At 51.3% G+C, this 27,676-nt stretch overlaps 1 protein-coding gene across 1 annotated transcript; it reads right to left on the bottom strand.

Annotated features, from left to right (window-relative positions):
* Window positions 1–6,400: 6,400 nt before the first annotated feature.
* Window positions 6,401–24,787, bottom strand: LOC126018031 (solute carrier family 22 member 20-like). Its single transcript, XM_049780125.1, has 10 exons — window positions 24,422–24,787; window positions 24,235–24,338; window positions 22,961–23,115; window positions 19,604–19,772; window positions 19,302–19,425; window positions 17,940–18,055; window positions 13,074–13,288; window positions 9,661–9,769; window positions 8,916–9,119; window positions 6,401–6,523 (listed from the first exon to the last, which is right to left on the bottom strand). Exons 1-10 carry the CDS (start codon window positions 24,785–24,787, stop codon window positions 6,427–6,429), a joined length of 1,659 nt encoding a protein of 552 aa, XP_049636082.1. The 3' UTR covers window positions 6,401–6,426.
* Window positions 24,788–27,676: the final 2,889 nt, after the last annotated feature.

Raw genomic sequence — 27,676 nt, 5'->3', positions numbered from 1 at the left:
TCTCTGGTGCTCAGTGCAATTTTTCTTTGTTTCTTTTTGTTTAGTTTAATTTTGTTTTTGGGTCACACCCAGCAGTGCTCAGGAGTTACTCCTGGCTCTTGGTTCTATGCTCAGAAATCGCTCCTGGCAGGATCGGGGGACCATATGGGATGTCAGGATTTGAACCACTATCTTTCTGCATGCAGGGCAAGGCAAACGCCTTACCTCCATGCTATCTCTCTGGCCCTTGTTTTTGTTTTTGAGTCATACCCGACAGTACTCAGGGGCTACTCCTGGCTCTATGCTCAGAAATCGCTCCTGGCAGGCTTGGGGGACCGTATGGGATGTCAGGATTTGAACCACCGTTCTTCTGCATGCAAGGCAAACGCCTTTACCTCCATGCTATCTCTCCGGCCCGAGTGTGCAATTTTTCTGCATCATGCTGAGTGGTTGAACTGACCGTCCAGGCTTAACAGCTTGACTGTTGTGGCAGAAGGCAAAAATCCCTCCTGGACTCACCATGAGTGACCCATGTAGGGACAGACACCTGTTGTTGAACTATTTGTTCACTGGGGGAAGGTTCATTTGCTTCCACATTAGCTGTGGCGAGTGATGCTTTTTACCCAGTTGATTGTGTCTTTTTATTTTTGTTGCTTTGGTTTTTTTTTTTTTTTTGGTCACACCCAGTGGTGCTCAGGGGTTATTCCTGGCTCTGTGCTCAGAAATCACTCCTGGCAGGCCTGGGGGACCATGTAGGATGCCAGGATTCGAACAACTGTCCATCCTGGATTGGCTTTGTGTAAGGCAAATGCCCTATTGCTATTCTTTTTTTTTTTGGGGGGGGGGCCCCACACCTGGCGGTGCTCAGGGGTTACTCCTGGCTGTCTGCTCAGAAATAGCTCCTGGCAGGCACGGAGGACCATATGGGACACCGGGATTCGAACCAACCACCTTTGGTCCTGGATCAGCTGCTTGCAAGGCAAACACAGCTGTGCTATCTCTCCGGGCCCACCCTATTGCTATTCTAACTTGATTGTGTCTTTTTTTTTTTTTTTTTTTTTTTTTTTTTTTTTTTTTTTTTTTGGTTTTTGGGCCACACCCAGTAACGCTCAGGGGTTACTCCTGGCTATGTGCTCAGAAGTTGCTCCTGGCTTGGGGGACCATATGGGACACCGGGGGATCGAACCGCGGTCCGTCCAAGGTTAGCGCAGGCAAGGCAGGCACCTTACCTTTAGCGCCACCACCCGGGCTGATTGTGTCTTTTGACTTTTTTTTTTTTTTGTGGCTTTTTGGGTCACACCCGGCAGTGCTCAGGGGTTACTCCTGGCTCCATGCTCAGAAATTGCTCCTGGCAGGCATGGTGGACCATATGGGACACCAGGATTCGAACCGATGACCTTCTGCATGAAAGGCAACCGCCTTACCTCCATGCTATCTCTCCGGCCCCTGTCTTTTGACTTTTTTTTTTTTTTTTTTGGTTTTTGGGCCACACCCTGTGACGCTCAGGGGTTACTCCTGGCTATGCGCTCAGAAGTTGCTCCTGGCAACATATGGGGACCATATGGGATGCCGGGGGATCGAACCGCGGTCCGTCCTAGGCTAGCGCAGGCAAGGCAGGCACCTTACCTCCAGCGCCACCGCCCGGCCCCTGTCTTTTGACTTTTAACTTCAACTTCCAGGTCACATAAGTTATTTAAATTTACAGATAGTGGATTAAACATTTTTTGGGGCCACACTGAGCAGCATTCAGGGGTTACTACTGCCTCTGTGCTCAGAAATCACTCCTGGCTGGCTCAGGGGACCATATGGATGCCAGGGATTGAACCTGGGTTTATCCCGGGTCAACAGCATGCAAGGCAAATGCCCTACCATTTACTATCACTCTGGCCCCCATAGATTAAATATTTTGTTGCTATTGGGCCACACCCAATGGTGCTCAGGGCTTACTCAGGGCTGTGATCAGGGAAACATAGAACAATTCTCAAGAGTACCAGGGAAAAGGTGGGGCTGAGCAAAAGGACATAAGTTGTGATTCCAAGAGCATGTCTAGACCTCTTCACTTCTCCCATACTCCACTATGAGCCCTTCTATTCAAGTTGGGGCACCCTTGGAGGAAACAGCTGCCCTAAAAGCCTGGAACTTACTGCCCTGTTTACTGTTCTCTTTTTTTAATTTTTTTTGGTGGGTCACACCCGGCAGTGCTCAGGGGCTACTCCTGGCTCTATGCTCAGAAATTGCTCCTGGCAGGCTCTGGGGACCATATGGGATGCTGAGATTCGAAATATCGTATGTCTGCATACAAGGCAAATGCCTTACCTCCATGCTATCTCTCCGGCCCTTCATTTTTTAAACTTGATTGATTGATTGATTGATTGGTTGGTTTCTGGGCCACACTGAGCATCACTCAGGGGCCACTCCTGGCTCTGCACTCAGAAATCACTCCTGGCAGGCTCAGGGGACCATATGGGATGCCAGGGATCAAACCTAGGTCCATCCTGAATCAGCCGCATGCAAGGCAAATGTCTTACCTCTGTGCTGTTGCTCTGGCCCCATGCTAGGAGTAATTTCTGAGTGCAGAGCCAGGAGTAACCCCTGAGCTGAAGGGTGTGCCCCCCAAAACAAAAACAAAAACAAAAACAACAAAAAAACAGGAAAGTGGCTTTTAACAGTTCTTGGGAACAGACCTGCTGGTCTGTGCTCCAGGCGATAGAGCTTGGGTGGCTGGAGACAGTTTGCCAACACCCAGGATGAGTCACAGGGCACAGCAATGGGGCAGCTGGGCAGCCTGGAGCCTGAGCAAGTAGTTTTAGCATCACAGGAAGTGAGTTTTTGCTCATTTCCAGCCAGGGCTTTGAAGGACAGAGTCATCACAGACTTGGACTTGCACAGACAGACAGGCCTGGACTGCGGTGGGTAGCTAGGACTTGCTCCTTTTGGAGCAGGAGCTTTGGAGCTGGTTGACAGGACAGCCAAGGCTTCTGGAGAAAGGGGGGTTTGCTCACAACAGACAACAACTATTCCTGGGAATTGCACGTGGCTAACACAAGATGGACCATGGTTTGAGTCCCGACATCCCATATGATCTCCTGAGCTTGCCAGGAGCCACTTCTGAGTGCAGAGTCAGGAGTAACCTCTGAGTGCCACCGGGATGGCACTCAAAACAAAAACAAAAAAGCAAAAAGAAAGAGAAAGAGCGAGAGAAAGAAAGAGAGAGAAAGAAGGAAGAAGAGAGAAAGAAAGCGAGAGAGAAAGAAGGAAGAAAGAGAAAAAGAAGGAAGAGAGCAAAAGAAAGAGAAAGAAAGAAAGAAAGAAAGAAAGAAAGAAAGAAAGAAAGAAAGAAAGAAAGAAAGAAAGAAAGAAAGAAAGAAAGAAAGAAAGAAAGAAAGAAAGAAAGAGGGCCTGGAGAGATAGCACAGCGGCGTTTGCCTTGCAAGCAGCCAATCCAGGACCAAAGGTGGTTGGTTCAAATCCCGGTGTCCCATATGGTCCTCCGTGCCTGCCAGGAGCTATTTCTTTTTTTTTTTTTTTTTTTTTTTTGTGGTTTTTGGGTCACACCCGGCAGTGCTCAGGGGTTACTCCTGGCTCCATGCTCAGAAATTGCTCCTGGCAGGCACGGGGGACCATATGGGACGCTGGGATTCGAACCGATGACCTCTTGCATGAAAGGCAAACGCCTTACCTCCATGCTATCTCTCCAGCCCCTTCCAGGAGCTATTTCTGAGCAGACAGCCAGGAGTAACCCCTGTGCACCACCGGGTGTGGCCCAAAAAAACAAAAAAACAAAAAAAAAAGAAAGAAAGAAAAGAAAGAAAGGAAGGAAGGAAGGAAGGAAGGAAGGAAGGAAGGAAGGAAGGAAGGAAGGAAGGAAGGAAGAAAGAAAGAAAGAAAGAAAGAAAGAAAGAAAGAAAGGAAGGAAGGAAGGAAGGAAGGAAGGAAGGAAGGAAGGAAGGAAGGAAGGAAGGAAGGAAGGAAGGAAGGAAGGAAGGAAGGAAGGAAAGAAGGAAGGAAGGAAGAAAGAGAGAGAAAGAAAGAAAGAAAGAAAGAGAGAGAGAGAGAGAAAGAAAGGAAGGAAGGAAGGAAGGAAGAAAGAGAGAGAAAGAAATAAATAAAAAAGAAAGAAAGAAAGAAAGAAAGAAAGAAAGAAAGAAAGAAAGAAAGAAAGAGAGAGAGAGAAGGAAGGAAGGAAGAAAGAAAGAGAGAGAGAAAGAAGGAAGGAAGGAAGAAAGAGAAAGAGAGAAAGAAAGAAAGAAAGAAAGAAAGAAAGAAAGAAAGAAAGAAAGAAAGAAAGAAAGAAAGAAAGAAAGAAAGAAAGAAAGAAAGAAAGAAAGAAGGAAAGAAGGAAGGAAGGAAGGAAGAAAGGAAGGAAGGAAGGAAAGAAAGAAAGAAAGAAAGAAAGAAAGAAAGAAAGAAAGAAAGAAAGAAAGAAAGAAAGAAAGAAAGAAAGAAAGAAAGAAAGAAAGAAAGAAAGAAAGAAAGAAAGAAAGAAAGAAAGAAAGAAAGAAAGAGAAAATGGTGTTTATAGCAGAGTCATGTTTGAAACACCCAAAGGTCTCATGTCACCTTGTATTGGCACTTGCTGTGAGAGATCTCACTCATTATTGTTTTTTTTGGGGGGTGGGGGCAGCAGTGCTCAGACGTCTACACTCGCTGATTATAATGCAGTGATGCTTGGGATCTTCAGGGCTCCACCTGGCAGTACTTAAGGGGACAATGTGGCACCAGGGATCCAACTCAGGCTCCCACAGGAAGGACAGATGCTCCAGCCCTCAGCTCTCTCCCTGGCCTCGACTCTTGTTTGCCTCCTGGGGAGTGCGTCATTCTCCCCAGCAAGTGAACAGAGTTCTTCCTCTGTGTGGACCGTGGAGGCAGCCACAGATGTCTTCAGAGAGCCCCTGGGAGAGATCAGCACCAGAAGGGTCTTTTTCTGACACAGCTGGGTCATTGCGAAGAGGCCATTGCGAGGAGATGGGGTGAGGGGCTGGCCCTGAAGACAGGCAGGAGAGGTCAAGGAAGGCTACGTGGAGGAGAGAGCTCCCAAGCTGTATCTTCAAGCAAGACCAGACCCAGGGCCCGGAGAGATAGCACAGTGGCGTTTGCCTTGCAAGCAGCTGATCCAGGACCAAAGGTGGTTGGTTCAAATCCCGGTGTCCCATATGGTCCCCCGTGCCTGCCAGGAGCTATTTCTGAGCAGACAGCCAGGAGTAATCCCTGAGCACTGCCGGTGTGGCCCAAAAACCCAAAAAAAAAAAAAAAAAAAAAAAGACCAGACCCAGCCGCAGCTCTCTGGGTTCAAAAATCTTTTTTGTTGAGGTGAGGGCTGGAAAGACCCCAAAGGGAAAGGCCATGGGGTGGGGAGATCCCTGGTATAAGGGCTGAGTGGGGGACCAAGGAGCCCAGTGCAGGGTAGAGACTGATGAACTGATACTAGGAGTAGGTCCATCTCTCTGACGACTCACCCAAATTGTGCTAGCGGCTTGGTGACTGAAAGACCCACATTAGTGGCATGGGAGTTATTGGGGGCTCCTGCCTGCACCCCTTTCCTGCTCTTCCCCTTTCCTTTCTGGCTTCTTTTTGACCACGGGCAGCAGGGACAGAACCCCCAGGTTTGTTTTTCAGGCACCTTTAGCCTACACCAAGGCCAGGATTTCCGTCCCCCCTCCTGAACTCCATCCACCTCATCACAAAGAAGTTCAAGGTCAGCGAGGCTGGCCACAGGCCACTGAGGTCACAGGGGACACTATGCCTGTGGGGTTTGTTCCTCTGAAGAGCCTTTGGACATCAGCCCCAAGCCCAGATTAGCAAAACGGGGCCCAGGCCAGACTGGAAGGGAGGAGGCGTGCCCAGCACCAGGTCAGACATTGTGGTTTATTGAACAGAAACATCTGGGGTGGGGCTTTAGAGATAGCAGAGTGGTAGGGCATTTGCCTTGCACACAGCCAATCCAACAGTGGTTCAAATTCCGGCATCCCATATGGTCCCCCAAGCCTGCCAGGAGTGATTTCTGAGCGCAAAAGAAACATCTGGGGGGCCCTGGCAGGGGGACATGTACAGAGGAGGCCAAGGAGCCTGATAGGAGGTGGGGGAGAGCCAGCCACGTGCATGAGCGCCTGAGCTTGGGGACCCTCTGGGCACACAGGATCCGATTGTGGGTCTGGCCCATCACCCAAACACTGTCGAGACAGCAGTTTCAGGTGTAACAAGGATGAATAGGAGACACCTGGGGGTGCAGCTGGGTGGACCCTTCTGTCCCTGGATTTATTCTTGGGGCTGTGTCCATCCCAATGCCAAGGCAGCTCCGCCCTGGCTGTGGGCACTTCTGGTTTATAAGCGGGCAGAGCCCCTAGGGCCTGGCTGATTGTCCCCCACCCCCCACATCCCTCAGTTGCCTGAAGAAGCCCCAGGGGGCTGCGTGGAGCCTGGAAGAGCTGCTGGGCAGTGCCAGGAACCTTAGATGGTCTCTTTGAGGGGAGACGTGCCCAGCTGCTGCAGAGAAACCTCTTCGCTCTTCTCTTCTGCCTCCTTCCTGCAAACTCCTTCCTTGGCTCTGCGAAAAGGGAAGAATCAAAGGAGGCGAGAGGGAGGTAGGAGCAGGGGGGGGGTCTGGGGGTTCCCACAAACATGGCTCCAGACCCCCAAGGAGTGCACATACCCAGGGCCTTTTGCTGGCACCGATGGGAAGCTCAGTGGGCACCTTCCTTTTATTTGCCATACCCAGGGATGCTCAGGGGTTACGCCTGGCTCTGCACTCAGAAGTTGCTCCTGGCAGGCTCAGGGGACCATCTGGGATGCCAGGAACCAAACCCAGGTCTTTCCTGGGTCAGCACGTGCAAAGCAAACGTCCTATCACTGTGCTCTCTCTGGCCCCAGTGAACACCTTCTGTTGTCCCTTCTGCACCCTTCTTTTTCATCTTTATTTGGGGGGGGGCTACACCTGGCGGTGCTCAGCAGTTGCTTCTGGCTCTGCACTCAGGAATCATTCATGGCTGTGCTCAGAGGACCATATGGGATGTCAGGGATCAAACCCAGACACCCAGATTGGCCACTTGCAATGCAACCATCCTCCCTGCTGTACTATTGCTCCTCTTTAATATAGCTTTTTTTTTTGGTGGGGGCGAATACCCAGTGGCACTTAGGCATTCCTCCTGGCTCTGTGCTCAGGAATCACTCCTGGCAGTACTCAGGGGACCATATGGGATGTCGAGGATTCAAACCAGCTCGGCCATTTTTTTGTTTTTGGGTCACACCCAGTGGCTCTTAGGGGTTACTCCTGGCTCTCTGTACCCAGAAATCGCTCCTGGCAGGTTTGGGGGACCATGTGGGATGCCAGAAATCGAACCAGGGTCTGTCCTGTGTTGGCCATTTGCAAGGCAAATGCCCTATTGCTGTGTTAATGCTCCGGCCCTCTGGCTCCTTTTAATATAACTTTTAACTAGCACACAGCACAACATTTATTTCGTGGGTAGATATTAGGAAACTGTTATTTCCCCCTAGCACATAAAACCTGGGAGGAATATCCTTGCAAATGACTGTGCCCATTGCAGCTTATTGAGTGAGGGTGGATTCCTGGAAATTATGTAGTTACTTTAGCAGAGTATAAAAACAAACTTCCCAATTCATGAGTGGTTATGCCAAAGAATATTCTAGAAAGATTATAGATGTCAGGCCAGAGCAATAGCACAGCAGGTAGGGCATTTGCCTTTCACGTGGCTGATCCCGGGTTCGATTACTAGCATTCCAAAGAGTCCCCAGAGCCTGCCAGGAGCGATTTCTGAGCACATAGCCAGGAGCAACCTCTGAGCACAGCTGGGTATGGCCTAAAAGCAAAATAAATAAATAAAACTAAACAAAAAGAAAAAAGATTACAGGAACTCCCTCCTTTAGTTTACACATCTCTGGCTTGTAACTACATTTCAAAATCATTTCTCAGTGGGTAATTAAAGACGACCCGCTATTTTCATGCTTCTATGATCATTTAAAATGAGGCTGTTTTTCCTGTTCACCGCCTGCTGGCATTTCCTCTTTTGCGAATGTTCTAGTCTTAAAAAGGGTTGCATGTACAAGATTAGTCCCTGGTTCCTTGTTTATATTGCTTGAGCAAACAGGAATAAGCCCAAGTGGGTCACAGGGCCCAACTCGGGCCTGCACAAGCCAGCATTCAAACTGTCCCAGAGAAAAAGTTCCAGCTGGGGAGGGACTTAGCTGTTTGCAAAGAAGCGAAGTATTTACACTCGACCAGAGAGATAGCACAGCTGGGAGGTGCTTCTCCTGCACACAGCCAATCCAGGATTCTATCCAAGGCACCCCATATGATCCCCTGAGCACAGGACTAGAATAACCTCTGAGCATAGGCAGATATGGCCCCAAAACAAAACAAAACAGCTCAGAGTTAATAAGATGCCTGGTAAAATTAGTGGTTTCCAAAATTGTGCAAAGTAGGGCCAGAGCAGTGGCACAAGTGGTAGGGCATTTGCCTTGCACATGCTAACCTAGGATGGACCGCGGTTTGATTCCCCAGTGTCCCATATGGTCCCCCAAGCCAGGGGCTATATTTTTTTTTGGATCATACCCGGCAGCACTCAGGGGTTACTCCTGGCTCTATGCTCAGAAATGGCTCCTGGCAAGTTCGGGGGACCATATGGGATGCCGGGATTTAAACCACCGACCTTCTGCATATAAGGCAAATGCCTTACCTCCATGCCATCTCTCAGGCCCTGATTTCTGAGCGCAGTGCCAGGAGTAATCCCTGAACGTCACTGGGTGTGGCCCCCAAAACAAACAATAACAAAAATGAATTGTGCAAAGTCTCTCGGACCAGTGCTCCCTAAATTTTCCTCCCTGCCACATGAGGCACTCGCCCACCTGGCCCCACTGTGAGAGGGGGACTGGAGTCTATTTAAGGGGGTCCCCGTGGCTCTGCTGCCTCTCCTTGTACTCACCTTCTCTCCATGGCCTCGATGGTCTCCAGCAGTGGCTTGTTGCGCGTCTCATCCAGGAAGCAGACAGCCAGCCCAGCCAGGATGGAGGTGACCCCGAACCCCACAGGGGGCAGTACAGGGCTGAACTCCCCAAGGGTGGAGACCAGCGGCGCCACCAGGCCCCCAAGTCGGGCATTCACGGAGACATAGCCCATCCCCATCTGCCTGTCGGGGGGGTCAGAGGGGACAGGTCACAGAATGCCTCCAGAAGCAAGAAGTTCCGGGCATAGAAAAGGGGCCTCATTTTTTTGTTTGCTTGCTTGTTTTGGGGTACCTGGAGGCACTCAAGAGTTACTCCTGGCTCTGGGCTCAGAAATTACTCCTTGGGGCCGGCGAGGTGGCGCTAGAGGTAAGGTGTCTGCCTTGCAAGCGCTAGCCAAGGAAAGGACCTCGGTTCAATCCCCCGGCATCCCATATGGTCCCCCCCAAGCCAGGGGCAATTTCTGAGCATGTAGCCAGGAGTAACCCCTGAGCATCAAATGGGTGTGGCCCAAAAAACAAAACAAAACAAAACAAAACAAACAAAAAAAAGAAATTACTCCTCGCAGGCTCAGGGACCATATGGGATGTTAAGAGTTGAACCCGGGCCAGCCATGTGCAAGGCAAAGGCCCTTCCTGCTGTGCTATTGCTCCGGCCTCTGAGCCACTATTAAAGCCAGCAGCCACCCACATGAGCATGAGGGCTCCCCAGTTCCCTGGCCCCTACCTGATTTCTGTGGGGTACAGCTCGCCTGTGAACAGGTAGACACAGATGAAGGAACTTGCCAGGCAGCCTTTCCCCAGCGCTGCCTGTGCTGTACGCAGCGCCTGCATATCTGGGGGACAGGAAGCAGAGCTGTTGGGGGGCTCAGAGCCTGGAATCCTGGAATAGAGACCAGGAGGCCAGCCAAGGACTGGGGGTGCAAAAGCAAGAGGTAGAAGCAGACATTTTCCCTGCCCTCTGGTTCTCCCAGGGACTGGAGCCTCTTGTTCTGCTCCCCCCACTTCTGCCCTGTCTTTCCCTTTCCCAGTGGTTACTTATGTCTTCTGAGCCAGCAGGTGATTAGGTCAGAGCTACCTGTATTCAATGGGGAAAACTGAGCCCTGCTGCAAGGGGTTCTGGGGGTCACCATGAGGTCAGAGAAGGCAGTACCCCCATTAAGATGCTCAATGGTAGGGCTGAAGCCATAGCACAGCAAGGAGGGTGTTTGCCTTGCACGCAGCCAACCCAGGTTTGATCCCCAGCATCCCATATGGTCCCTCTAAGCCTTACAGAAGTATTTTTTTGTTTGTTTTGGGGCCAATGCCTGATGGTGGCAGTGCTCAGGGATTACTCCTGGCTCTGCGCTCAGAAGTCACTCCTGGCAGGCTCAGGGACCATATGGGATGCCTGGGTCTGTCCAGGATTTTGCTTCGTGCAAGGTAAATGCCCTACCACTGTGCTATTACTACAGGAGTAATTTCTGAGCACACAGCCAAAAGTACCCCTGAATGTCACCAGATGTGGCCCCAAAACAAAACAAAACAAAACAAACAAAAAAGGACTCTTAATTTTCCTCAAACAGACCCCAGCCAGTGTCCCGCCAAGCAATGGTCATGTGAAGACAGTGCCAGCTCTGGCTTCTAGGCAGCCCTACTGTGCCCTAGAGCCAGGAAGGGAGCTGCAGGAAGCCCCCAAATTGGACCTGAAGCCCCCCAAGAAAACAGGTCCCAGGAATGGGCCAAGTAAGGCATTTGACACTTTTATGTTTTGATTTGAAAAGGGGTCTCCCCAAAGGAACCAGGGGACCACGCCTGGCATTCTCAGCCTTACAGATCACTGTTGAGATCTCACAGTACTGGGGCCCAGCAGGGCCACATCTAGTTGGGTGAGGACCCCCATGCAACACTCAGGTAACTGAACATGAAAAACATGCATCTCAACCCTTTGAGCTAGAGTCTTCTGGGATTTGTGGTCACATTTAGGGGTACTCAGGGCCTACTCCCTGTGGGGAGCCTAGCTGATGAAACCTGGGACATAGGACACCTCAGTAATTCCTAATCTGGTCACCCACGTGACCAAAAGGCCCATGCCTTGAGAACAAAGGAAATAGACAAAAATAAAGTAATTCAGAGCAGCCCAATATATCCAGCCAAAAAGAAAAATATAGAGCTTGCCTTTGTGTTAGCAAACATTATTAAGAACTCTGTTTGAGGGCCCGGAGAGATAGCACAGCGGTGTTTGCCTTGCAAGCAGCCGATCCAGGACCAAAGGTGGTTGGTTCGAATCCCGGTGTCCCATATGGTCCCCCGTGCCTGCCAGGAGCTATTTCTGAGCAGACAGCCAGGAGTAACCCCTAAGCACCGCCGGGTGTGACCCAAAAACCAAAAAAAAAAAAAAAAAAAAAAAAAAAAAAAAAAGAACTCTGTTTGAATCTTATGCCTTTTAGTAAAACGTGCTCAGGTCTACCTCTTTGCCCCTCCCTATTACCTGCCCCAGTTTATGCTAATGAATGCTTGTAACTGTGATTGGTGTAAAATTTGTAACACCCCTGACGTGTTTCAGCCCTTAAAAGCTGATCCCCCAACAATAAACTTCCCTTTTTGAACAGCATGCGTTGTCTTGAAGGCTTCTGTTACTAATTTCTCTAGTTCTTCTTTACAGGTCGGTTCTGCTCGAGTGAACCCACTAATAACTAGCAACTTTCATTTCCACACCCCCGCGGGTCGGGGGACTCCCACGAAAGTTGCAACTCCCTGCCCTTTGTTCAGGGGTTACCCTGGTGGATGAACATATACCAACCCTTTGATCTCCTCATGAATGTATCTATATTTATATATTATTATATTATATATTTATATAAAGCATATATAAATATATATATTTGTTGTTGTTTGCATTTTGGGTCACACCAGTGGTATATATAAATATATATATTTGTTGTTGTTTGCATTTTGGGTCACACCAGTGGTATATATAAATATATATATTTGTTGTTGTTTGCATTTTGGGTCACACCAGTGGTGCTCAGGGCTTACCCCTATATTCAGGGATCACTTCTGGTAGTGCTGAATATCAAACCTACATTGGCCATGTGCAAAGCAAATGCCTTGCCACTATACTATCTCTCCAACCTGCCATGGGTATTTTTTTGGGGGGGCCACACCCAGCAATGCTCAGGGTTACTCCTGGCTCTGAGGTCAGGAATCAATGAAGGGATCCATATGAATGTTGAAGAATTGAACCTGGCTTGGCCTCATGCAAGGCAAGTGTATTTGTCTGCCCTGGCTGCTCACTGGGTCTCCCAGCCTGTTCTTCCATTCGAATCAGCCACTTTTGGGGATGCGGGCGGCACTGAATGCTCTTGGGGCTCAGATTCTGGCTCCCCACATGCAAAGCTCCTCATTGGGCTGTTTGGGGTCGGAGTGATAGAACAACCATAAGGCCAATGGTTAGGCCTTGCACGTAGCCAAGACAGGATGGACCCAGATTCAAATCCCGGCATCCCATATGGTCCTCTGAGCCTGCCATGAGTGACTTCTGAGTGTAGAGCCAGAAGTAGCCCCTAAGTGCCACCGGGTATGATCCAAAAAAAACCCCATTGGGCTGTTTTTCCAGACTAAGCTGGTAGCCGAGTCTCAGAGCCCATGCTAGCTCAGATTACTGGGGTGCAGAGAGATTTCTGAGGGTCAGGGGTATGAGGAGCACAAAGGCCTATGTAGACCTGCACCAGGGCCAGGGGTTGAAGTTGGAAATCCCAGGAGCCCCCTGACTGGGCTGTGAATAAATCTGCCCCCACCCCATCTTCTTGCAGCTTTTTTTTTGAGTGAGGCCACACCCAGTGGCATTCAGATTACTCCTGGCTTTGCACTCAAAAATCACTCCTGGCAGGCTCAGGAGACCATATGGGATGCCAGGGATCAAACCCTGGTCAGTTGTGTGCAAGGCAAACACCTTCCACACTGTTCTATTGCTCCGGGCCCCTGCAGCTCTTTCTTGGACTTTGTGGTATCTTCTGAACATCACCAACATCCCCTAATCTGTGGGGTAAGTCAGGGCTTGATGCCAACCAATGGAACTGGCAGAGCTGGCAGTCCTTCCCCTGCCTTGTGCCTTCATCCAGGCCCCTCTGAGGAGGAAGGGCAGCTGCATTGACTCACCCTCAGGCACAAACATGTTGGAGACCACCATGAGGCCGGCGAGGATGAGGAAGGAGGCCACGGTGGCGCGGCGGCCCACGTAGATCATGGTAGTGGTGGCCACCAGCATGGCCGGGATGTCAATGACTCCGAAAAGCACTTGAACCAAGTACACGCTGAGCCCAAACTTCTGCAGGTCCATGGCCAGCCCGTAGTAAGCCATGGAGGTGGAGAACCTGGGGAGGAAAGAGGGGAGCATAGAACCCCATCTCCTGGGAGGAGCCCCCTGGGCTGGCACAGGGCCCCTTTCTGATGCTGACCCTGGAGACCAAGCTCCACCTTCCCGGGTCTCTGAATTCCAGCTGCAGGCCCTGGGGCGAGTGTCTCCCCTTGACCCCTCTGATCTGAGCATCTCATGGAAGCACTGGGGGGAGGAAACGGGGTGAAGGTGTCTCTGGCTTCAGGTGGGAAAGACCCACCCAAAACCTTAGCTCTGCTGAGGGGGTCACACAGCGGGCACAGGCCTGGAATCTGCACTCTGGGTCCCTCAGAAATGCCAAAGCTTCCCCAGGGCACTTTCTCAAAGAGCCCTTTGTGAAGCCACAGAATTGCCAAAAACCCGGCCCCCTCCAAGGGCAGAGATGAGGGGGTGAGGCAGGAGCTGTCCCATCCCCAGGAAAGGGAGTGAGTGCTGCCAGGAGGTGGGAGGGGGCAGGAGAGACTGGTCAGGGGTCCCCTCACAGCAAAGGTCAATCCTGTGGGGGTTCACTTAGGTTCAGAGGGACTGAGTGTGGACGGCAGGAGGCAGACACTGGAGAGGGCACATGGGGAGTGGTTTTAAATGCAGACTATTTCTTTTGGGAAGATGGAAAATTCTGGAGACTATTGCGCAATTTTATTTCCTCATCATGGCTGGAGCTGCTCTGCTGTGAAGGGGAGATGGCCAATTCTTTCCTTAATTTATAATGTTTTTTGTTTTGGGACCACACCCAGGGGCGATTAGGGGCTACTCCTGGCTCTAATTATGCTCAGAAATCATTTCTGGCAGGCTCAAGGGATCCTATGGGATTCTGGTATTGAACCTGGATCAGCCACGTGTAAGGCAAATGTCCTCCTCGCTGGGCTATAGCTCTGGCCCCTATTTCTTTTTTTTTGTTGTTGTTGTTTGTTTGTTTTGGGACACACCCGGTGACACTCAGGGGTTACTCCTGGCTATGCACTCAGAAATCCCTCCTGGCTTGGGGACCATATGGGATGCTGGGGGATTGAACTGCAGTCCATCCTAGGCTAGTGCCAGCAAGACAGATGTCTTACCGCTCCGCACCACTGCTCCGGCTCTTTTATTGATTTTTGTTTTTGGGTCACACTCGGTGGCGCTCAAAAGTTACTCCAGGATCTGTGCTCAGAAGTCACTCCTGGCAGGCTCGGGGACCATCTGGGATGCCGGGAATTGAACCGGGGTCTGTCTGGGGTTGGCCATGTATGCAAGGCAAACATCCTACCACTATCACTGTGCCATCTCTCCAGTCCCTCTGGCCCCTATTTCTTTTTTTTTGGGGGGGGGGGGAATTTGCACCCGGCAGCACTCAGGAGTTACTCCTGGCTTGACGCTCAGAAATTGCTCCTGGCATGTTTGGGGACCATATGGGGTACCAGGATTCGAACCACTGACGTTCTGCATGAAAGGCAAACGCCTTACCTCCATGCTATCTCTCCGGCCTTGCTCCTATTTCTAATCGAAGGGCCAGAATGATAGCACAGCAGGTAAGGTGCTTGCCTTGCACATGGTAGACCTGGGTTTGATCCCTGGCATCCCACTGAGCCCGGAGCACCACCAGGAATAATCCTGAGTGCAGAGTCAGGAGTAACTCCTGAGAACCGTCAGCTATAGCCCAAATTCCTACCACACACACACACACACACACACAAATTATTATTTTTTTTTTTTTTGGTTTTTGGGCCACACCTGGCGGTGCTCAGGGGTTACTCCTGGCTGTCTGCTCAGAAATAGCTCCTGGCAGGCACGGGGGACCATATGGGACACCGGGATTTGAACCAACCACCTTTGGTCCTGGATGGGCTGCTTGCAAGGCAAACGCCGCTGTGCTATCTCTCCAGGCCCATACAAATTGTATTTTAATAAAACAGTTACCAGATTATTTTAGCATCTTTGGTTCTGAACTTCAAAGTCACTCAGCTTTGGCACCACCAAAGTGCCCAAGACCCTCCTCCACTTGTCCCTATGTTACCCCTGGTCCCATCTTCACTCTCCCCAGCCCTATTGCCGAGTAATCCGAGTTTTGCCCAATATTGTGAGTTTTTTTGTTCTGTGTCTTTTCCCACATCAAAACAAAACAAAGCAACTAAAAATCCCTGGGGTCTGGGCTGGGCTCAGCAGCTGCGGTCTGTCCTGGCAGGGCTATTTCTCTGCAGACCACCAGCTGCTCAGGCTGTGAAAAATAATATAGAAACTTCCAACGTGGACACAGTCATTCCTGTCAGTCAGTCCTCAGATGGTCTGAGAGAGAGTCAAGAGTGCTGGGGAGGCCTGAGAGAAAATACAGGGGTTAAGGCACTACTGACCTGGGTTCAATCCCCAATATGACGTAGGGCCCCCCAAGTCCTGCTGGGAGCAATCCCTGAGCACAGAGCCAGGAGTAAGCCCTGAGTACCCCAGGGTGTGGACCACCCCAACAAAAGATTCTGATATGTGTGAGAAATCACAAAACAACACAACTGCCTGTGCACTCAACTAAAATTGGCTAAAATTCAGACAACAGATGGAGCCAAGTGTGACAAGGCTGAGGAGCAAATAGAACTCTAGGTCAGGGACCAACCAGAGAGATAGCATAGTGGTAGGGAGTTTGCCTTGTACGCAGTCAACCAGGGACAGACCCGGGTTCGATTCCTGGCATCCCATGTGGTCCTGAGCCTGCCAGACGCGATTTCTGAGTGCAGAGCCAGGAGTAACTCCTGTGTGGTCCAAAAACCTAAATAAATAAAATAAATAAATAAATAAAGGGCCGGAGAGATAGCATGGAGGTAAGGCGTTTGCCTTGCATGCAGAAAGACGGTGGTTCAAATCCCAGCATCCCATATGGTCCCCCGAGCCTGCCAGGAATGATTTCTGAGTGTAGTGCCAGGAGTAACCCCTGAGTGTTGCCGGGTGTGACCCAATAACCAAAATAACAACACAATAAGAACAAAAAAACAACAACAAAAACCCAACAAATAAATAAAATAGAACTCTAGTTCCTAACACTATACCATAGTCACTGCCCCTGCATAGAGAAACCTAGTCAAACTCTACGGTCTGGCCATTCCAAGCTAGAAGCAGATCGAACAGAGACAAACCCTCCCTCTCACCCGGAGAATGACCCTAGGAGCACCGTCCTGAGTATCAAAAAGTGGAAAAACCCAAACGTTGATCCACCAGAACATGGGAAGTTTCCGTGCTCCCTATTGCTGTTGTGCCGCTTGCCCAGCAGGGGACAGAGCTGAGCCCCACCAACCCGCTATCCAGTCCTGTCCTGTCCTGCTCCTAAGGGCTCCAGGTTGTTGGGCCGGAGAGAGGTTCATTTGCTGCTGCATTTCTGCACGGGATTTGGCTGTAGTTAGTCCAAGTGGCCAGTTCTGAATCCCAGGAGCTGCCCTCAGGGACACGCGTGAGGGGGTATGCACCCCTCTTTCACGTACATGCACCAGAGAACTGAGCCTGCCCAGGGAATACTGCAGAAGGGGGGAAACTGAGGCTAGGGATTCTCCTACACAGGGCTGATAGGAACCAGGAGATTAGGGTCTGCTTCGCTTTGCCAACACCAACCCCTGAATTAAGTCCCAGTAAATCCTGCCAGGCAAATGCCCTGTGTTGTTCTGGGCTGGCTACCTGTGAGGGCAGGTCGGGGTGCATCAGATTTTAATCCAGGTGGCACCCTCGTGCTGGGAAATCTTTGCTGCTTTCCTGAACACCTGAGCCCCCCAAACCCCAAAATTTCACCCACTCTTAGGACACTTGGCATGGCCCAGGAACCGGTTTCCTCCCTGCCTGGCCCCTCCTGGTTCTACAGTTTTCATTTCCCCCCCTCAGAGTTAGACACTTCCTGGCATGCCCTGGAGAACTGCACGGTCATGAGGATAGGACAGGAGACCCCTTATCTCAGAGGCTCGAGGACCCTGAATGCTCACAGCACCCAGAGAAAGGGGAAGAAGGGACAGAGCTTCATAAGATTCAGCATACATTGCATCCAGGGTATCTGAGGGCTAAGTAAGAGGTCTATCCCAGGTGAAGGACAGTGCTGGACTTGCACAGGATCAGCAGGGGTTTGATCCCCAAAACTGCATGTGGTCCTCTGAGAACCACCAGGAGTGAGCCCTAAGTTCAAAGCCAGGAGTAACCCTGTGTCACTCTCTCTCTGTCTCTCTCTGTCTGTCTCTGTCTGTCTGTCTGTCTGTCTGTCTCTCTCTCTCTCTCTCTCTCTCTCTCTCACACACACACACACACACACACACACACACACATATGTGAGCATGGAAAACTCCTGAACTGGGAGAGCAGAGAACTGTATTTGGCAAAGCTAAATAAAGTGAGTCAACCCCAGAAAGACTCACGTGGCAGCAAAGAAACAATGCAGGGGGCCAGAACTGCACCCTGGGGAACTGCCAACAAACTGAGGTTGCCAGCTGTGAGGGTGTGGCCTGGGGGTGGGCAGTAGGGGGCTCCAGGGACATTGGGGCCTGATCTTGGCACCCTGATGGCAGGTGGCTGAAGCTGTGGTAGGCTAAAGACCAAGGTCTGATTCCTGTGTTTACAAACTAGGGGAAGGGAAACCAGAGAAGGGGACAGTGCAGAGGCAGCAAGGGGTGTGTGGCACACCTGGCCCCACCTACCAGACCACAGTGAGACAGCAGGACACCTTGCGGATGGCGGGTGTTCGGAAAAGATCCAGGAGTGAGTTGGAGGTGCGGACGCTGTCGAATTCGCTCTGGATGTAGGAGCTCACCACCTGGCAGGGAGGGGCAGGACAGGGCAGGGGTGGGATTGGGGGGGTCACAGAGCCCAGGACAAGGGAACTCTCCACCCCAACAATGTCCCCTCTCCCATCCAGGCTGAGCACCCTGGGCTTTGAGGATGTGTGGAGCTATGAGGCACCCCTGAGACTCCAACACTGCAATCTACTGATATGTGATTGTGCGGGACACAAACTCCCCACTCTGGGATCCCAGGACCCTGCAGAATGTCTGCCATGGATGGGACACTTTGAGCACCAGTTACTGAGTATTCCTTTTAGCTGTCTTTTTTGTTTGTTTGTTTGTTTTTTGGGTCACATTCGGCAGCGCAGCGTTCAGGGGTTATTCCTGACTCTATGCTCAGAAATTGCTCCTGGCAGGCTCGGGGGACCATATGGGATGCTGGGACTTGAACCACTGTCCTTCTGCATGTAAGGCAAACACCCTACCTCCATGCTATCTCTCCGGCCCTAGTTGTCTTGTTTTATCCCTTTAGAGTTTCTGGCTGTTGAGTGTGAAAAGATTTTTTTCCATTGCAGAGCTGGTTGCTCGGATGAACAAAGCACTTAAGAGTTTTCATAAATTGGGTATGAGAACTCCCCCAAAAAAAGGGTTCAGAGACTCTCGGGCTACTCCCACTGACTTCAAGTGACTGTGCTGAGGGTTCAGAGCTGAGACAAAGAGTGTGATGTCACTCAGGCCTCGCAATGATGGGACCTGGGGGGGGGGCCTCCTCAATAGTGCAGGGGACCTTCGGCGATGCTTGGGGGGACCATGAGGTGTCAAAATGGAACCTGGGCCAGTTATCTGAAGTGTCTCCCAGGACCTTATTTGTTGGGCCATTGGCTTTATGTTGTGCTTACGCAAGAGGTGTTTTAGGATTTTCCTGGCAGTGCTCAGGGAGTCATGTGATAAAGGTTTGGAATCCAGGTCTCCCACATACAAAGCAGTGACTCAGCCCATTGACTTCTCCCTCTGGCCTTTCTCATGAAAATTTTATAGGGACCAACATCCAGTAGTAATGGGGGATAGTGGGGGGTGCGGGGGACAAGGCATATGATGTTGGGATTACTCTCAGATTTCCAGTTTAGAGCTGATTTTTGTCCCCAGTGATCACAGGCCAGCAGCATGGCCCAGCTTTCTTTTGTCTGTTCCCATTCTCCAACTTGGGGAGACCAGGTGAACCCCCATCCCAGCGCATCCTGAGGCCACAGATAGTCTCAAGCCTGCTGGGCCACTTACCTCCTTGGTCAGTCGCTCTCCCTCCTCCTTCTTCCCATTCAGCTTTGCCACCTTGCGCAAGTTTCTCACTGCCAGCTGTGACTTGCCCTGAAGGAGGAGCCAGCGGGAGGACTCAGGCAGCCACCTGGGAGGGGCAGGAGGAGAAAGTCGAGTGGGGGGCCCAGGAGACCTCACCCCGTGGCCACGGAGAAGCCAGGAGTTGTGGCCCTGAAGCAAAGCCCAGCCTTTCCTTAGGGACAAGCCAGGGCTCAGCCACGTGGATGCCTGGCCCCCATTCACCCATCCCCGGCCCCCGGACATACCAAGAGTAGAGGAAAAAGATGAGGTAAGGGAGAGACACAGCGAGCTGCAGCCACCTCCAAGGCCGGATGACATAGGCGACCCCGGCCAGGACTAGCTGGCCCAGCGTGAAGGAGTAACCCAGCAGAATGCCAGCCACGGTGCGGCCTCGCGTGGGCATCCACTCCACCACTGCGGGAAGCAAATGTCAGTCACTCCATCCTCTTTTAAATTAAAATAAAATTTAAAAAAATGGGGGCCCTGAGAGATAGCATGGAGGTAAGGCATTTGCCTTTCACGCAGAAGGTCATTGGTTCAAATCCCGTTATCCCATATGGTTCCCCGAGCCTGCCAGGAGGGATTTCTGAGCATGGAGCCAGGAGGAACCCCTGAGCACTGCTGGGTGTGACCCAAAAGCCCCCCCCCACCGATTTTTTTTTTTTTTGGTTTTTGGGTCACATCCAGAGGCACTCAGGGATTACTCCTGGCTCTGCGCTCAGAAATTGCCCCAGGCAGGCACGGGGGATCATATGTGATGTTGGGATTTGAACCATCGTCTGTCCTGGGTCGGCTGCGTGCAAGGCAAAAGCCCTTCCACTGTGCTATCTCTCTGGCCCCTAAATTAAATTTTTTTTCAATTTTTTTTGGTCTTTGGGGCCATACTCAGCAGTGCTCAGGTGTTACTCTTGGATTTGTGCTCAGAAATCACTCCTGGCAGGCTCAGAGGACCATATGGGATGCTGGGATCAAACTTGAGTCAACTGCATGCAAAGCAAATCTTTTACCTGCTGTGCTATTGCTCCAGTCCCAGTGACCCCATCCTTTACAATGATTCTCCGAAATTTGAAATCAGCCGTGGACCCCAAAACATGAGGCGAGGTTTACATACTCCCACGAACAGTGTCAGCTGTCCCGAGGCTTTCTATGTGACCAGTAAAACCACAGCAACTAGCAGGAGCACTTGGGATTGGGCAAGTCTTTCTTCCACCATCACCTAACTCAGAGGCACCCACAGAAAAAATTAATTTGTTGAATTTAGGAGCTTCTGAAGAAGAAACATTTAAAACACAAACTCAAAAGGAGTGGAGTAACAGCTGACTTGCACACAGCTGACCCAGGATGAACCTGGGTTTAATCCCTGGTATCCCATATGGGCCCCTAAGCCAGAAGTGATTTCTGAGTACAGAGCCAGGAGTAACCCTTGAGCATCATGGTATGGTTCAAAAACCAAAACCAAAACCAAAACCAAAAAAACACAGAGTCAAAGCACAGCATAATCATGGCAGCATTTAGAAAAAAAAAAAAAGGCCAAAATTTAATGCTATGCTAAATAAATAAACATACTGTTTAATAAATAAAAATGTAATTTTGATTAAATAATACATAATTTATTTAATAAATAAAAAGGCCAAAATTTAATGCCATGCTAAATAAATCTCTAATTTTTTATTTCTAGTAGCAAGGAAAAAGGACTAGAACAAAACTTTGATGGTAAAAATCCTATGGTCTTTCAATACTCAATTAAATATTCATAAGAGTCAATAGTTGCTGATTGAAATAGTGAAAAAGAAAAATAATTATTTTTGGAGGGTCACACCTTGTGATGCTCTGGGGTTACGACTGGCTCTGCACTCAAGGATCACTCCTGGTGGGTTCAGGGACTATCTGGGATGCTGGGGATCGAACCCAGGTCAGCTACATGAAAGCAGGTAAGTGTCTTACCTATATTACTATCTGGCCCCAAGAAGAAAATTCTTGGGCCAGAGAGATAGCATGGATGTAGGGCATTTGCCTACCTATGCAGAAGGATGGTAGTTCGAATCTCAGCATCCCATATGGTTCCCCGAGCCTGTCAGGAGCAATATTTTTCTTTGGTTTTTGGGTTATACCTGGCAGCACTCAGGGATTACTCCTGGCTCTACACGCAGAAATTGCTCCTGGCAGGCTCTGGGAGCCATATGGGATGCTGGGATTCGAATCAGAGACCTTCTGCATGAAAGGCAAACGCCTTACCTCCATGCTATCTCTCCGGCCCCATCAGGAGTGATTTCTGAGCGCAGAGCCAGGAGTAATAGGAGTAAACCCTGAGTGCTGTTGGGTGTGATCCAAAAACCTAAAGAGAGAGAGAGAGACAGACAGACAGACAGACAGACAGAGAGAGACACACAGAGAGACAGAAAGAGAGAAAGAGAGAGGGGGGGGGAGGGAGGGAAGAAAATTCGGGAAGAAAATTCTTAACTTCTAGACAGGGGAAACAGTATCAGGATTAAGGTGCTTTTTCTTGCCTGCCAAGGAACCCCGAAATCCCAAGCACAGAGCTGAGCAAGGAGTAACCCCCCAGACACTGCTAGATGTAGCTCAAACACCCTCCCTCTAAAATGAAGAAGGAAAAGAATGAGTAATTTGATGCCTTTGGAGCAATAGAACAGCTCATAGGGTATTTGCCTTGGATGCAGCCTACCCAGGTTCAATCCTTGGCATCCCGTATGGTTCCTTGAGCACCACCAGGAAAGATTCCTGAGCGCAGAACCAGGAGTTACCCTTCTGCATCTCAGGTGTGGTTTCAAACCAAAATAAATAAATAGATAGATACAAAACTAAATAAAAGAACTGGAAAGAGCACTTCTCTAATATAGCAGAAGGCTTAAAAAGCAGGAAAAGGGTTATGTATAGATAGATAAAGGTTTACTCCTGGCTCTATGCTCAGAGATCTCTCCATTACTCCTGGCAGGGCTCAGGGGCCCATGGGTGGGGGGGATCTGGGGATCAAGCAAAGGCCCTACTCACTATACCATCTCTCTGGCCTCCGACTTGGAGGCTTCTAAATCCAGATATTGGGGCTGTCTCTGGTGCCCACCTCGGACCTGGCACATATCATGTTTAATAAGAGGTGTCAGTAAGCTTGTTTTGTTTTATTCTGTTTTGGGGCCACACCAGGTGGTTCTTAGGGGCCACTCCTGACTCAGCACTCTGGGGTTGCTTCCGGTGGTGCTTGGGGTCCCATACAGTGTAGCAATGGGACCAGGTTTCCTGCCTGCTAAGCCGGTGAGCTGGCACCTGGCCTATCAGAGGCTGGCACAGAGACAGGCAGAGCTTTGCACGTTTGAGGTCCCATCAAGGACCAGCCTGAGAGGGACTGGAACTTAGGTTTTGCTGGTGAGAGCTGGATTGACCACCCCAGTACCCTGTGGTTCCTGAGTGACCTGAGCCTGCCCTTGGAAACTTGCTGACCACATAAGCAGAAAGAACCTCTCATTGCTGACCATGTGGCTCTGGAAACCTGCAGTCTCCGATTTGGGGTGTTGCATGAGAACTCTGACCCCACCACATAGGCTGGTCAGCAGTGGCTGGATCCCCCAGGGGCCCCCTGCTAGACTCACCCAAGGAGAGAGAGTTGAGGATGATGCCGGAGAAGGTCATGCCCATGAGGAAGCGGAAGGCACAGTAGGCACCGAAGGAGCTGAAGTAGGCGGTGGCGGCCCCCGAGACAGCCAACTGCAGGTACGACCAGATCAGGGGGCCCTTTCGGCCTAGCCTGTGTAGGGGGTGCAGGGTCAGGGGGCTGCAGGCCACAGCACCCCCACAAAGCAGAATAGTAGCCTGAACCCAACTTTCAGGGGGCTGGGGGCTCAGAGGGACAAAGCTGCTGTCAAGTTCATTCCTTCAAGACAGGCCCCCCAGAACCCCAAAAATTGGCCCAGCAACATTGAGGAGGGGGAAGGGGAGCAGGAGACAGGGGAGAGGGGCATTCAAGTGGGCTGAGCACAGGGAGGTCTGTGTGTGAGCCCAGGAAAGATGGCGGGAAGGAGAAAGGGAGGAAGTGAAGGGAAAAGGGAAGAAAGAGGAAGGAGGGAGGGAAGGAGGAGGGAGAGGAAGGGAGGAAAAAGAAGGGAGGGAAGGAAGGAGAGAAAGAAAGAAGGAAGAATGGAGGATAGGAAGGGAAGAAAGGCACTCTAAGAAGGTCTGAGCCCAGCCCACTGCTACCCACAGGAGTATGGGGTCATCTGTCTCTCACAGGATGGTGCTGGTTACCTTCTTGGGGTACAGTGCACACAGCAAGGATGAACGCTTTTGGGGTACAAGGGTGAGGCCTTGAAATGGTGACGAAGGCAGGTACAGTTCCAGAAGGGTGCTAGCACTGACCCCAGGGGTCCAAGCAGGGGAGGGCTGGAACAAAATTGCCCCTACACTTGGGACGTGTGTGTGTGTGTGTGTGTGTGTGTGTGTGTAATTTCCTTTTAGTCTAGTTTTCTTTCTCTCTCTGTGTGTGTGTGTGTGTGTGTGTGTGTGTGTGTGTGTGTGTGTGTGTGTGTGTGTGTGTAATTTCCTTTTAGTCTAGTTTTCTTTCCCAGCCACATCAGGCAATGCTCAGGGCTTTCTCCTGGCTCTGCACTCAGGAATCACTCCTGGTGGGACACAATGGGGATCGAACCCAGGTTAGCAGCGTGCAAGGCAATCACCCTCCTCTCTGCTTTGGTGTTCAGAACTTTCTGGAACTTGGGGCCTTGCAAACCCAAGAGGTGTTGGAAGATGCAAAAGGCCCCTTCTGCGAACCCCAGGATCAATCTTTGACAAAGCAAGCTGCCTTGACTTGCAGTCTGGGGTTTTGGGATATCGGGGTCGGTCCCCAAACCACCCCCAGGCTAAGACTCACCTGTCAGCCACACTGCCAAACACGGCGGCCCCCACCAGCACCCCGGTCATGTAGAGGGACTGAGCCAGGTCTCGAAGGCTGCGCTTGTCACACACCAGGTCCCACTGCAGGGGGGGCACAGGGGCATTCAGGGCGCATGGGGGCAACACCTCACACCCCAACCCTGCACTTCCAGGGACCCCCAGACCTCGGTCACAATGCTGGATGGGAAGATGCTGTGGTCGTACACCCAGCCGTCCACGCAGCCCTCGGTGGCCGGCTCAAGGCTGGAAGTGTTGGGGTCCCCTAGTGCCCACTGTGGCTCCTTGAATCGCCTGCAGGACTCAGGGAGCCCCAGGTGGTCCAGGGGGACAGAGGCCCGGAGCCAGGCATCTGAGTTGTTGGCCGAGCTGTTGGGGGGTGGCCGGCAGTGGTGTGAGGGGACTGCGGCCGTGAAGTTCTGCAGGAAATTGTGACAGGCCAGGAGGCCGCAGGGCAGAAGCAGCAGCACGGTTTGCAGCAGCTGGAACCGACCCACGCCGCCCAGCGCGTCCAGCAGGTCAGTGAAGGCCATGGCCTGGGAGCCCCAGGCCTGCCCGCCCGCCTTCTTATGTGCCCAGTCCAGATGGGGCGTGCAGGGGCTCAGGGGGTGTCAGGGCTGCTGAGTCTGCAGGGAGGAGGATGTTCAGACGCAGACGGCTCTGGTTTCGCCTCCCAGGAGGCCTCGTGTGTCCCCAGGGTCCCCACCCATCCATCCACCCACCCACCTGTCCTCCCAGCAGGACAGGCCCCACCTCCTCGGTTCTTTCCACCTCTCTACCCTGTTCCTCCAGGGTGGCAGGGGAAAGTGGGGGCCCTCTCCTCTGGGGCCTTTGGACGGTTGCCCTAAATGTCCCCATCCCAGACACAGCTCTAGGTCCAGGGAGCTTTCAGTACTGGGAAGGAGAGAAGGGGTCAGGCCTCCCCCAGCCCCACTCCTCCAGACTCAGGGTCACATAGGAGAAGCTGGGGAAACTTTATTTATTTATTTGTTTGTTTGTTTGTTTTTTGGTTTTTGGGCCACACCCTGTGATGCTCAGGGGTTACTCCTGACTATGCGCTCAGAAGTTGCTCCTGGCTTCTTGGGGGACCATATGGGACGCCGGGGGATTGAACCGCGGTCCGTCCTAGACTAGCGCAGGCAAGGCAGGCACCTTACCTCCAGCGCCACCGCCCGGCCCTATTTATTTATTTTAGGCCATACCTGGTGGCACTCAGAGGTTACTACTTCTGGCTTTGCATTCAGGAATCACTCTTGGCAGTGCTCAGGGGACCATATGGGATGCCAGAGGTCGAACCTGAGTCAGCCGCATGCAAGGCAAATGTCCTACCCTCTGTGCTGTCGCTCTGGCCCTCTTTTTTTTTTTTTTTTTTTGGTTTTTGGGCCACACCCGGCGATGCTCAGGGGTCACTCCTGGCTGTCTGCTCAGAAATAGCTCCTGGCAGGCACGGGGGACCATATGGGACACCGGGATTCGAACCAACCACCTTTGGTCCTGGATCGGCTGCTTGCAAGGCAAACACCGCTGTGCTATCTCTCCGGGCCCTGCTCTGGCCCTCTTTATTTATTTATTGGCCACACCTGGCAGTGTTCAGGGGCTACTCCTCGATCTGTGCTTAGAGTGGTGGTGCTCAGGGGACCAAATGGGATGCTGGAGATAGAACGCAGGTCAGCCACACACAAGGCAAATGCCCTACCTGCTGTGTTATCACTTCAGTCCTCTTTTTTTTTTTCATTAAAAAATGTTTTGGGGGCCAGAGTGATAGTACAGCAGGCAGAGTGGTTTGTCTTGCAAGCAGGTGGCCTGGGTTTGATTCCCAGCATCCCTATGGTTCTCCCAGTGCTGCTAGGAGTGATCCTTAAGCACAGTCAGGAGTAACCCCTGAGCATCACCAGGTGTGATCCAAAACACACACACACACACACACACACACACACACAAAATATCTAGTTTGGGCACTGTACTTGGAGATGTTCAGGGCTTCTTCCTGGCTCTAGGCTCAGGAATCATTCCTGGTGGGGGTTAGAGGACCATATGGGGTACCAGGGATGGAACCTGATGGAACCCAGGTTGGCCAAGTGTAAGGCACAATTCCCTCACTCTGCAATATCGCTACAGGTGGGGATTATTTCTTTTTTTGGTTTTTGGGCCACAACCGGTAACGCTCAGGGGTTACTCCTGGCTATGCGCTCAGAAGTTGCTCCTGGCTTGGGGGACCATATGGGATGCCGGGGGATCGAACTGTGGTCCGTCCAAGGCTAGTGCAGGCAAGGCAGGCACCTTACCTCTTGCGCCACTGCCCTCCCCCGGGATTCTTTCTTTTCGTTTTGTTTTTTGTTTTTTGTTTTTTTTTTTTTTGGGGGGGGGGGTTGTGTTTTTGAGCCACACCTGGTGTCGACAGCGCTCAGGGGCTTCTCCTGGCTCTGCTCTCAGAAATTGCTCCTGGCACATCCAAGGGATCACGTGGGATGCCAGGAATCAAATCATTGTCAGTCCTGGGTTGGCCTCATGCAAGGCAAATGCCCTACCACTGTGATATCTCTCTGGCCCCTATAGGTGGGGATTCTAAAATGCCCAGTTCCGCTGGAGAGAGCAGCAGGTAAAGGGTGTGCCTTGCACACCACCACGCCCAGTTTTATTTCCAACACTGCATATGCTCTGGTGAGTCCTGCCAGGAGTGATCCCTGAGCACTACCAGGTGTGGCTCAAAACCAAACAAGGAAAGCCCAAAGCGGGGTCAGAGATTAAACACCCCCAAACCAAAGCTCAAGGAGGGTCCTTGGGCAGACGCTGGATGGCAGGACTGAAGGTAGGACATTTGCCTTTCACACTCCCAACTCAGCACCCCATATGGTCTCTCAGGCAAGGCCAGGAATGAGCCGTGAGCACCAAGTGCTGCCCCCAGACTAAAATCAATAAGGGATTTTGGGGCCGGAGATAGCACAGCAGTAGTGCATCTGTCTTGCACTCAGCTGATCCAGGATGAACGGGGGTTCAAATCCTGGTATCCCATATGGTCCCTCGAGCCTGCCAGGGGCAATTTCTGAGAGCAAAGCCTGGAGTAATCCCTGAGTGCTGCCGGGTGTGACTCAAGAAACAAAACAAAACAAAACAAAACAAAAAAACCCAACAACAAAAATAAGGAATGCTGGTCTCTTGCTGTCCACCCCACCTCAATGTCTCACAGTGGGGCTTTGAGGGGCCCTCTGACCATCCAGACTCACACATGGGACATTCAGGGTCCACTAACAACAAAAAATGGGGTCTATTGCCCCTGCTGTCATTCTAGTCCTGGAGGCAACTCTACTTATTTCTTTGATGAGGACCCCCAAGATTTGGCAGTGACCTGGGAATCCCAAAAGCAAAGAGTAGTCCCAGGATGGCCTGGGCTGGCCGTGTCTGGCTGTGCTGGCCATGAGTCA

The sequence above is a fragment of the Suncus etruscus genome, chromosome 9 (genome assembly GCF_024139225.1).
Source record: "Suncus etruscus isolate mSunEtr1 chromosome 9, mSunEtr1.pri.cur, whole genome shotgun sequence".
NCBI classification, from domain to species: domain Eukaryota; kingdom Metazoa; phylum Chordata; class Mammalia; order Eulipotyphla; family Soricidae; genus Suncus; species Suncus etruscus.
The sequence above is the reverse complement of the archived record's forward strand: the minus strand, read 5'-3'. Positions and strand labels throughout refer to the sequence as shown.

What these genes read in the sequence shown, in the direction of transcription:
- LOC126018031 (XM_049780125.1), bottom strand. Translation starts at nt 24,787, where the DNA reads ATGGCCTTCACTGACCTGCTGGACGCGCTGGGCGGCGTGGGTCGGTTC. An exon ending in CATCCAGCATTGTGACCGAG is followed by an intron (nt 24,339 to 24,421) that starts GTCTGGGGGTCC and finishes CCCCCCCTGCAG; the next exon opens with TGGGACCTGGTGTGTGACAA. An exon ending in CAACATGTTTGTGCCTGAGG is followed by an intron (nt 9,770 to 13,073) that starts GTGAGTCAATGC and finishes CCTGTCCCCCAG; the next exon opens with ATATGCAGGCGCTGCGTACA.